Source organism: Notolepis coatsorum (genome assembly GCF_963971535.1).
Source record: "Notolepis coatsorum genome assembly, chromosome: 13".
NCBI classification, from domain to species: domain Eukaryota; kingdom Metazoa; phylum Chordata; class Actinopteri; order Aulopiformes; family Paralepididae; genus Notolepis; species Notolepis coatsorum.
Window position 1 is genome coordinate 16773628 of NC_140177.1, and position 12209 is coordinate 16785836.

Sequence of the window (12209 nt, forward strand, 5' to 3'; positions counted from 1 at the left end):
TGATATTCTAAATTATTTGTCCACCTATGGAGTAACCTGAATACATTTCTTCCTCGTTTCCATCCTCAAACTATCATACTTCTTCTGTCTTGTATATCAAGGCTGCAATGAAGATACAAAACAGTAGGGGAGCAAGAACGCCTCCTTGCTTAACTCCTTTCAGTATATCTATGGACCTTGACATACCAATGTCGCACTTGATTGAAGCTTTTGAACCTTCATATGTTAGTTTGAGTAGATGGGTGTAGGATTTGTTTCTAGGGGTCTTCTCCAGGACCGACCACAGGGAGGATCATTCACGCTGTCAAAGGCCTTGGTGAAGTCTGTCAATACTATGTGCAGAGGGCCATCGAATTCTATTGACTTCTCAATTAGTTGTTTAAGGAGATTATCTGTTTGATGGTGCTCCTTCCGAGTATAGATCTTCTTTGATCCTGTCTGTGATGATGCCTATAAACAGCTTGTAGATATGGCTCTATCTATGATTGATCTCTGATTGCACATCAACAAGGCACGGTTTTCTTACTTCATCAAGCATAGGCCTTGATATCATCACAAAAGCATATACACTGGCTTATTATTGTCACTATGTGTTGCACACTTGTCTTGCAAGCTCTTGTACCGATTCCTATAAGACCTGCATATCTTTGACTAGTGACGTCGTTGCTGCCTGTCAAATGTAATCCATTTGTCAGTGTAGCATAATGGGCATTTTAAAGGGGAGATGAAGCATTGAACAATGTGATCCTAGTTTGTTTGTTGTGTACCTTGTGTAAGACAGGGTCCTATAATCAAATTTGAAATCCTGCTTATTTGTCTGAAAAACCAAATATCATTTCCCTGTTTTCCCCATGGGCGCCGCCATTTTGTTGCTGACGTCACGGTGTTGGTTTGGTCAGGCTCCTGCTGGGTAGCTGCCTAGTAAACATGGAGTGTCAGTAAATACAACGTTGCCTACCAAACAACGGGACCGCGGTGGTTATTTTTTTATTGCTCCTGGCTGTTCAAACTAATTTTACCGTGTGAAAGAGAGGAACGTTGGTTAATTTCCACAAACTACCAGTGAAAAAAACAGTGTTGTTCAACCACCGTCGCGGGGCATTTAGCTACCTGGCTACCTAGCTCCAGTTCAACCACCGTCGCCGGGCATTTAGCTACCTGGCTACCTAGCTCCAGTTCAACCACCGTCGCGGGGCATTTAGCTACCTGGTTACCTAGCTCCAGTTCAACCACCGTCGCGGGGCATTTAGCTACCTGGTTACCTAGCTCCAGTTCAACCACCGTCGCGGGGCATTTAGCTACCTGGCTACCTAGCCGCAGGAGGGATTCAAAGCCAACTAGCCGGCTAACCCAGCTCGCTAAATGCTGCATGTAGCTAGTTAGCTGAACTGGAGCTAGGTAGCCAGGTAGCTAAATGCCCTGTGACGGTGGTTGAACTGGAGCTAGGTAGCCAGGTAGCTAAATGCCCCGCGACGGTGGTTGAACTGGAGCTAGGTAGCTAAATGCCCCGCGACGGTGGTTGAACTGGAGCTAGGTAGCCAGGTAGCTAAATGCCCCACGACGGTGGTTGAACAACACTGTTTTTTTCACTGGTAGTTTGTGGAAATTAACCAACTTTCCTCTCTTTCACACGGTAAAATTAGTTTGAACAGCCAGGAGCAATACAAAAAGAACCACCACGGTCCCGTTGTTTGGTAGGCAACGTAGACTTACTGACACTCCATGTTTACTAGGCAGCTAACCCGAAGGAGCCTGACCAAACCAACACCGTGACGTCACCAAACAAAATGGCGGCGCCCATGTTGATAAATGCTTCAAAAAAGGACATAACAAATAGTTTTTTCTTAGAAACTGCTTATTTTTATAACGTGATTTTTTTTCTGTGGCTTATCTAAATACTAATTTGATGCTATGACTGTTTATATCGCTATGCTTCATCTCCCCTTTAATAAGTTCTACCACATGTGCAGATGAGGCCTTCTAGATGTATTAATGGACTTCTAGATGTATTAACACTTTGAGCGCCACGCCGTGTTTTCCTTTTTACCCCCTTGAATGCCACGGTCCACTCCCAATGTTAATGTTAATATCGCCTAATCTATGTTTTAAATTATGGCTATGTGTCTAATCTACCCGTCGCTTATCAAAGAATCATTTTCCAGTCAAGGCAGATTGGTTTTTTATCGCTTCATTTCCGTTTGAGAGCATTTTGAAAAGCACCCGTTTTCAGGTGAAAAACAACATATTCTATGATATTACTGGAATATTCCAGAACGTTGATATTTGTCGGCCTATTTATGAATCGTTTTCAAATAAACGCTAGATGATCAATAGTATACGTGCACGCACGCACGCATGCATGTTCGAGCCGCGCGCTGATAATAGCTGCTTTCATTTCCTCATGGATTTTACAGTGAAACAGCTAGAGCACATATCACAAAAAAGCTTATATCTCCTCGAAAACTAGTCTGATTATCCTAACACTGATAACATAGATTCCTTACCTGACATCAGATGGTATCCAAATTGTATATTCCAATTCCTGATCACCATTCGAAAAAATAGATAAGTATATTGATCCAACGTGTGTACAGTATAACCCATGCTCGCCGCGGCTCAGAGGATCCAGAATGAACTCTGGTAACTCCGGCAACTCCGGCTGCATCAGTGGACTGGAAAATGTGGACTGGAATATTTTTTTTCCCCCATCCATTTTCATTGAGTCCATTCCAAAAGGGTGATTTACCATCTGGGAGACGATAGGGGGTGCTTTTTTCACATCTGATCGCCGGCGGCCCCTGGGTAGGCTAGGGTAGGCTCGCGTGATGCAATATGATTTCAGATCGCTAAAAAATAAATAATCTGAGAAAAGCCGTGACGTGGCTTTCAACGTAACTATCGTAAACACGAGATTAGCCGTGAGTGGCGCTCAAAGTGTTAATGGACTTCTAGATTTATTAATGGACTTCTAGATGTATTAATGGACTTCTAGATGTAGTAATGGACTTCTAGATGTAATAATTGACTTCTAGATGTATCAATGGACTTCTAGATGTATCAATGGACTTCTAGATGTATCAATGGAGTTATAGATGTATAATGGCTTCTAGATTTATTAATGGACTTCTAGATGTATTAATGGACTTCTAGATGCATCAATGGAGTTCTAGATGCATCAATGGAGTTCTAGATGTATCAATGGACTTCTAGATTTATTAATGGACTTCTAGACGTATTAATGTACTTCTAGATGTCATAATGGACTTCTAGATGTATCAATGGACGTCTAGATTTATTAATAGACTTCTAGATGTATTAATGTACTTCTAGATGTCTTAATGGACTTCTAGATGTAATAATCGACTTCTAGATGTATCAATGGACTTCTAGATGTACTAATGGACTTCTAGATGTATCAATGGAGTTCTAGATGTATCAATGGAGTTCTAGATGTATCAATGGCGTTCTAGATTTATTAATGGACTTCTAGATGTATTAAAGGACTTCTAGATGTCGTAATGGACTTCTAGATGTCTTAATGTACTTCTAGATGTCATAATGGACTTCTAGATTTATTAATGGACTTCTAGATGTATTAATGGACTTCTAGATGTATTAATGGACCTCTAGATGTATTAATGGACTTCTAGATGTATTAATGGACTTCTAGATGTATCAATGGACTTCTAGATGTATCAATGGAGTTATAGATGTATTAATGGCTTCTAGATTTATTAATGGACTTCTAGATGCATCAATGGAGTTCTAGATCTATCGATTGAGTTCTAGATTTATTAATGGACTTCTAGATGTATTAATGTACTTCTAGATGTATTAATGTACTTCTAGATGTTTTAATGGACTTCTAGATTTATTAATGGACTTCTAGATGTATTAATGGACTTCTAGATGTATCAATGGACTTCTAGATGTATCAATGGACTTCTAGATGTATCAATGGAGTTCTAACATAGATGCCGTCATAGATAATTGCCACTGAGCTCATTCAACATGTTAGATCACGTGTACAAAAAATCGAAGCAAATTAATAAAGGGCATTTGATTAACAGGAGGATTTGTAGATACAGTACTGAATTCTGCCATACGGACACATGCAATTTGAAATGTGATTTATAGATTATAGAATATCAGGCCTATAAATGACCTTATTATGGCCACGTCGCACATTTATGGATCGTGCCAAATCTCCCCTTTCCAGTGTCGGAGGTCAATCTGGATTTAGTATCACCAGGCGCTCCTGACGGTGCATACATTCTGTAGAGATGGATTTATGGCATGATATCAATCTTGTACCGGACCGACAATGACATCACGTCATAAATCCATGACTTGGCCATAATAAGGTCATTTATAGGCCTGATCATCTATATTATTCTATAATCATTTTTCAAATTGCATGTGTCCGGATGGCAGAATTCAGTACTGTATCTACAAAATCTCCTGTTTAATCAACTTCCCTTTATTAATTAGCTTAGATTTCTTTTTACACATGATCTCAAGAAGGTGCTGAATGAGCAACATTTTGCAGGTCTGGTCATTTTTAGTATGGTGTTATTCACCATCAAATATGAAAAAATTAAAAATTAAATGGATATTCTCCTTTTGGTTCATTACAATTTACTCGAGCCTAGTAAGATACACAATATTTCTGACACTGGGAATACATTCCCTGAGATCCATAGATGTCCCTAGATACCAAGAACATGCAAATAATTGGACCTTGTAGAAATGGAGCAGTCTTCCATTTACTTAGGTATGTATTTTTAGGCAGATTTTCAGAAAATAGGGCTTAAGAGGTTAATGAACTTTTAGATTTATTAATGGACTTCTAGATGTATTAATTGTGTTCTAGATATTATCATGGCGTTCTAGATGTATTAATGGAGTTCTAACATAGATGCTGTGATGGAGTTCTAGAGGTATTAATATAGTTCTAGATATTATCATGGAGTTCTAGATATGATCATGGAGTTCTAGATATGATCAGGGAGTTCTAGATATGATCAGGGAGTTCTAGATATGATCAGGGAGTTCTAGATATGATCATGGAGTTCTAGATATGATCATGGAGTTCTAGATATTATTATGGAGTTCTAGATATGATCATGGAGTTCTAGATATGATCAGGGAGTTCTAGATATGATCATGGAGTTCTAGATATGATCATGGAGTTCTAGATATGATCATGGAGTTCTAGATATGATCATGGAGTTCTAGATATTATTATGGAGTTCTAGATATGATCATGGAGTTCTAGATATGATCATGGTGTTCTAGAAATGATCATGGTATTCTAGATATTATCACAGAGTTCTAGATATTATCACAGTTATAGATGTCTTAATGGAGTTCTAGATGCCATTGTGGAGTTCTGTGTCCTAATGGACTTCTAGTGGTTTTAATGGAGTTTTAACATAGATGTCATCATGGTGTTTAGATGTCTTAACGGAGTTCTAGATGTCATCATGGAGTTAGAGGTTTTGATGGAGTTCTATATGTTTTGATGGAGTTATAGATGTTACTTTTGATGCAGTCCTAGATATCTTAATGGAGCACTATATGTTGTCATGGAGTTCTAGATGTAGGTTAGGGTTGAGTTGTTTCCTCAGCTTTCTCTTCACTTAGAAACTCAAACTGCTTCACCAGGACAGACTCGTTGAACTAAGATATTTGCTGTCTGTATGTGTCTATGTGTCTGTCTGACTGTGTGTTTGGGAGTTGAACCAGCGATCATTCTGACACACTGATGTTCTACTGATGCTGTTACTGACTTCTGCTTTGCTCTCCTCTCATCCTCCCTCTGTTCTTCCCTCCTCTCCCCCTCTCCTCTCCTCTAATACTTTCTCTTGTCATTTCTCCCTCTTTCTCCCAACCCCTCTACTCTACTCCTCTTTCCTCTCCTCTCTGCTCCCTCTCCTCTCTCCGCTCCTCTTCTCTCTCCTCTCCCCCCCTCTCTGCTCCCTCTCCTCTCCTCTCTCCGCTCCTCTTCTCTCTCCTCTCTGCTCCCTCTCCTCTCTATTGCCTGGTCCCACCTCTACAATATGATTGGTCTAACCCGACTGCTTTGCCCTTTGACCCCCGTGCCTTCCATTTTGCTCCACCCCTCCATCGTCGTGGAAACCACCTCCCTCTTCTCCGCTCCTGATGCCTCTGATCTGTCCATCGTTCTCTACCTCCGTCTGTCCTCTCCTACTCTCCTGTCCTCTGCTCTCCGGTCTCTCTCTCTAAAGATGGTCACGCCTCAAAGTATCTTTACTCTGTTCGGTATGTCCTACCTTTTATTCTATTCTAATCTATCTGTCTATCCTATCTGTCTTATCTATCTATCTATCTATCTATCTATCTATCTATCTATCTATCTATCTATCTATCTATCTATCTATCTATCTATATCTTATTTGTTTATCTTTCTATAATCGATCGTTCTACATAGTTCTATCTACTATATCTGTGGTATGATCTGTCCGTCTTGGTTCGGATATCTCTCTAGCTCTCTGTCTCTATTTCTATCTCTCTCTGTCTCTATTTCTATCTCTCTCTCTCTCTCTCTCTCTCTCTCTCTCTCTCTTTCTCTCTCTCTCTCTATATCTCTCGCCTGGTCAGACCATCATTCAATATAAAGACCGTTAATACATTTATTTTAGATGTCTACATACCATTCAGCTAGCAGCTAGTCAGTTAGCCAGCCAGCCAGCCAGCTAGTCAGTACACCGACCAATCAGTCAGTAAGCCAATCATTTAGCTCGCTAGTCAGTCAGCCACTCACTCACTCAGTCAGTCAGTCAGTCAGTCAGTTGGCCGGCCAACCAGCCAATGAATGAGTCAGTCAAACAACCAAACAACCAAACCAGCCAGCCATTTGGTTAGTAAACCAACCAGTCAGTCAGATCATATTGGTCAGTGTTAGTCCAATTGAAGTCTGTGATTGGTCAGTGTGTGTCATGTGGGAAAGGCTCCATCTTTCTTTTCGTTTGTCTCTTTGACACTAACTTCATCCTTCACTCCCCTCTCTCTCTCTCCGTCGCCTCCATCTCTCCTCTTCTACGGCCTGCTCTCTCTCTCTCTGTCTGTGTCTCTCTCCCCTGTCTCTCTCTCTCCAGGTGTCTATGGGGACGTCCAGAGGGTGAAGATCCTCTACAACAAGAAGGACAGCGCTCTCGTCCAATTGTCGGACGGCAACCAGGCTCAGCTGGGTGAGTGACTGCTGCTCTAGCCAATTGCTGAGCCAAGAGGGCCCCCCATCCGCACAACTTGTATGAATCCCTCTGTATGGGTTTGAGAGATGGGACTCGACCCTGGTCATGTTGTTTTAAAGGCTGTCTTGCTTATATTTCTGACAGTTCAGATCTGTCTCAGGTGACACTAGGGCTGGGCGATATAACGATAACGATAAATATCGCAATATATTTTAATAATCGATATTGAATATCGAAATAAAAATAAAACGATTTTTTTTTTTTTTTTTTTTTTACTACCTGCAACAGGGCAGTTTTAAAACCAGAGACAGTGGACAGACTTGTCTTTCTTGCCTGCAACTTAAAGTAATGGCTTTGCTTGTCCAAATGACAATACTGACCAAATTGAGATTTATTTCTCTTTTGTCCATTTATTTTGTTTGCTTTCTAATTTAAAATACAGTTTGAAACCGTCTGTACACAGTAGGCTATGTGTGCTAGCAGAACTAGACTCCAGTCACGGTGCACATGTGCGGTGGTTTGTCCACCAAAAAAGCGCCAAAAGATAGAAAATATACTAGCAGAGCCAGAACTGTTCAACTCCCCTGGAGCCACAGCCAGCAGAGAAGCCGGGTTACTTTTGCTTTTAAACCAGCTGCAGCCTGAGAACTGGAGTGTGAGGGGATGTAACACTAAAGATGGCGGCAACGACAAAGAATTGCTGCAAAATAAACTTATAGCTGTTTTTTAAAAAAATTTATACTTATAACAATTTCGATAATTATCGATATCGAGAAATATGATAACATTATCATATCGTTATCGCGATATGATTTTTTTCCATATCGCCCAGCCCTAGGTGACACCTATGTTTCTAGATGAGGGTTGAAGACGTCAGATCAACTCTCTTGGGGCTTTTCACCAGCATTTTCGTCTTGTGCTTTATTATGAACGTTGTGTGTCATCCATTAATTTACGTCCGTCTCTCTTCTCCCCCCCCCCCCCCCCCCCGCTCTGTCTCTCTTCTCCCCCCCCTCTCTTTCTCTCTCCCTCCCCCACTCTCTCCCCCTCTTGCTCTCTCGCTCTCTCTCCCCCCTCTCTATTGCTCTCCCCCCCTCTCTCTCTCCCTCCCTTCTCTCTTCCCCCCTCTCTCCCCCCTCTCTTTCCCCCCCCCCTCTCTCTCTAGCTATGAGTCACCTGAATGGTCAGAAGGTGCAGGGTAAGGTGATGAGGGTCACTCTGTCCAAACACCAGACGGTCGCTCTGCCCCGGGAGGGTTTAGACGACCAGCTGCTCACCAAGGGTAAGACACAATCTGCCCTTAAACTATGGCTAAGACACAATCTGCCCTTAAACTATGGCTAAGACACAATCTGCCCTTAAACTATGGCTAAGACACAATCTGCCATATGGCTAAGACACAATCTGCCCTTAAACTATGGCTAAGACACAATATACACAATGTGTTATAATACGTGTTGTTATTATTTCTGTTGTGTATCAGATTTCTCCGGCTCTCCTCTGCATCGCTTCAAGAAGCCAGGATCAAAGAACTTCCAGAACATCTTCCCTCCATCTTCAACACTTCACCTGTCTAATATACCGTACGACACACCTGCTAGTTTAACACACATGCAAATAGATTTATAATATATCTATTATTATTATTTTAGTAATGTTTAGTTATATTTAATTGTATTATTGTAGTAGTTATATTTATTATTTTATTCTAGTAGTTATATTTAGTTATATTATTTTATTCTAGTAGTTATATTTAGTATTTTATTAGTGTAGTATATTGTAGAAGTCATGTTTAGTTGTATTTTATTAGTGTAGAGGTAATATTTAGTTGTATTTTATTCGTGTAGTATATTGGAGAAGTAATGTTTAGTTATATTTGTATTAGTGTAGTATATTGTAGAAGTCATGTTTAGTTATATTTTATTAGTGTAGTATATTGTAGAAGTCATGTTTAGTTATATTTTATTAGTGTAGTATATTGTAGAAGTCATGTTTAGTTATATTCTATTAGTGTAGTATATTGTAGAAGTCATGTTTAGTTATATTTTATTAGTGTCGTATATTGTAGAAGTCATGTTTAGTTATATTTTATTAGTGTAGTAGTATATTGTAGAAGTCATGTTTAGTTATATTTTATTAGTGTAGTAGTATATTGTAGAAGTCATGTTTAGTTATGTTTTATTAGTGTAGTATATTGTAGAAGTCATGTTTAGTTATGTTTTATTAGTGTAGTATATTGTGGTATTTAATTTATTTAATTGTGTTGCAGTTTTCTCAGCTTCAATATATTGGTTGTGTGTGTGTGTGACTGTGTGTGTGTGTGTGTGTGTGTGTGTGTGTGTGTGTGTGTGTGTGTGTGTGCGCGCAGGGAGGGGGTCGAAGAGGAGGACCTGCGGCTGCTCTTCTCCAACTCCGGAGCAACGGTCAAGGCCTTCAAGTTCTTCCAGTAAGAACCAGATACTAATAATATACTTTAAAAGTGTTTTTTTCCATAAACTACAGCTGTGCTTTAAATTAAATAACGGCTACCTGTAGCTTCCTCACTGTCACCCAGAAGTCTTCCCTTAATTTATGTTACTTTCTGCTCAAATAAAATAAAATATAACCTACATTAAAGACATAATAATAATTACATTTTTCTTCTCCTTGTCCTCTTTTCTCCTCTCCCTCCTCTTCTTTCAACTCCTTCTCATCTCCTCTCTCATTCTCATCTCCTCCCCTCTCATTCTCATCTCCTCCCCTCTTTTCTTCTCTCCTCCCCTCTTTTCTTCTCTCCTCCCCTCTTTACTACTCTCCTATCCTTCTCTACTCTTCTTTCAACTCCTTATCTGCTCCCCTCTCTTCTCCCCTCTCCTCTCTCTTCTCTCTCCTCTCTCTCATCTCCTCCCCTCTCTTCTTTTCTCTCCCCTCTCTCTCCTCTCATCTCCTCCTCTCTCCTCTCTTCTTTTCCCCTCTCTCTCCTCTCCTCTCATCTCCCCTCTCTCGCTCTCTCTCTCTCAGGGACCATAAGATGGCGTTGCTCCAGATGTCCTCTGCAGAAGAAGCCATCCAGGGTCTGATGGAGCTTCATAACTACGACATGGGCTCAAACCACCACCTCAAAGTCTCCTTCTCCAAATCCACCATCTAGATCTTAAAGCCCTAATGCCCGACTCCTGGACCCCCTAACAACCCCGAACCCCTATTTCCCAATCTTGTAAAATCTAATCTGTTTTTAGCCTCTAGTTTCTTTTTGTTCAGACTAGCTTACATAATGTGTTTTAGCCTGTAGTGTTTTGTTCAGACTAGCTTACGTTCTGGTCTCTCTGGGTCCCAGCTAAGATTTTGAAAAACATACACACACACACGCACACACACACACACACACACACACAGAGATTGCATGCTAGGGACGTGTTAGCGGAACATGTGGTCGTTGTAATCGTATCTGAAGATACCTGTTGGGACCAACGTCATGTGTCTTCAGTCTGGAGTGTGATTGGACAGTTGTTGTCTTTTGTTTTTTTTCTTTGAGTGGGACTGTTTTCACAGCGGATCAGAAAATCAGATTTTTAACTCTTCGTGTCCCAGATGATCAGATCTGACCCGAGTTAAAAACCAGTTCTCTTTTAAGACTTAAAACCTGTTTGCAAAAAGATAAAATAAAGAGTGTTTTAAGACCGTAGAAAGGGAGGATCTTAGTGTAAACGTTGTGTTTGAAGCTGTTACTGATCCCAGCCCCACCTTATTTCCTCCAATCATACCTTAGTAGACCTCGCTGTCCGTCTGAGCTTGACCTGCGCTCCACCCGGTCCACTCAGGCTAACGTCTGCTGACACTCCACCAGGACGGGACATTTTCCTCCTGGTTTGCGCACAAACATCAACTACTTAAGCAAAAGATTGCTTTTGCTGAAGGTGTGTTTAGCAGAGGGGCAGTGAAGCGCTCTGCCGGGTCCCATCAAGCAGCGTTAGCTAGTTCTCACTGAACGTCTGCGGTGTCATCGGCACTGCCCCTCATCACCATGTAGTCTTGCAAATATTAACGTTAACAGTAAATTAAACCAGTCGCCAACCTTTGAGCAGACGTAGACGTTTCAATGTCTATTTAAAAGGAATCATCATATAAACCTGTCTTCCTATTGGTCCCCAAGTCTGGCATCACTGTGACATCACTGATATCGTTTTCACTCTCTATTTGGCCTCTAATGTTAAAATTAAAGTCCCGCCCCAACACCCTGACCCCTGATCTCTGCAGCTACAAACACAATCGCTTGGTCTCTGGTGGAACTTGTTGTATATTTTCTACTTTCAGTTTTCTGTTGTGATGAAAGTCCAATTTGGAGGAAAAAAGAACAAATTAAAGTCTTTTTTTACCGCCGACTCCTGGTCTGGAGGCTCCGTGTTTGTCTGCTCTCCTGCATCAATAAACTTCTCGCTCACTCTGCTCACTCTTCTGTCACTCTGCTCACTCTTCTACCAATCTTTCTGTTCTCCAGCTCTTCTGCCTTCTCTATTATCTAATGTTTAAAACTGAACTGCGGAAATGAGATTAGATTAAAATGTATTGTCATACTGCACAAGTACAGTACAACTAAAAAGTGCAATAATATACAATGTATAGGTGATTAAACTGGGTATAAAATATATAAATGAGTACTAGTAATGGTGCTAATAAGATATATGTAGGCCTACAGTGATACAGGTACTAAGAGTATGTAGCAGTGTAACTACTAAGAGTAGTTAAGGGATATGTACAGATATAGATATAGTATCTACAGATATGTAAAAAGGATTATGTACAGGCAGATGTGGACCCATATGTGATATATACAGCTTTATGGTACATGCTATTATACAGTTTATAAGTATGTATATAGAATAATTATATGCAGGTATATTCAGACATGGATATATATATATGCTGCAAATCTAAATGTATATACGTTATATACAGCAATATCGATAGACTAATATGAGGTAGGTAGTTTACTATGATTACATTGTACAGAGT

The 12209-nt window shown here is 40.4% G+C and overlaps 1 protein-coding gene across 2 annotated transcripts in view; it reads left to right on the forward strand.

The window, feature by feature from the left end:
• The window catches only part of LOC311238788 (polypyrimidine tract-binding protein 2-like), a 51678-nt gene extending 40100 nt beyond the window's left edge, over window positions 1-11578 (forward strand). For both annotated transcript variants that reach the window (XM_084326983.1, XM_084326984.1), the window contains 6 exons: window positions 6252-6285; window positions 7122-7214; window positions 8383-8499; window positions 8701-8800; window positions 9586-9663; window positions 10218-11578. In XM_084326983.1, the coding sequence (XP_084183109.1) occupies window positions 6252-6285; window positions 7122-7214; window positions 8383-8499; window positions 8701-8800; window positions 9586-9663; window positions 10218-10347 (552 nt within the window). In that variant the 3' untranslated portion in view covers window positions 10348-11578. The remainder of the gene's footprint in view (window positions 1-6251; window positions 6286-7121; window positions 7215-8382; window positions 8500-8700; window positions 8801-9585; window positions 9664-10217) is intronic.
• The last annotated feature ends 631 nt before the right edge of the window (window positions 11579-12209 follow it).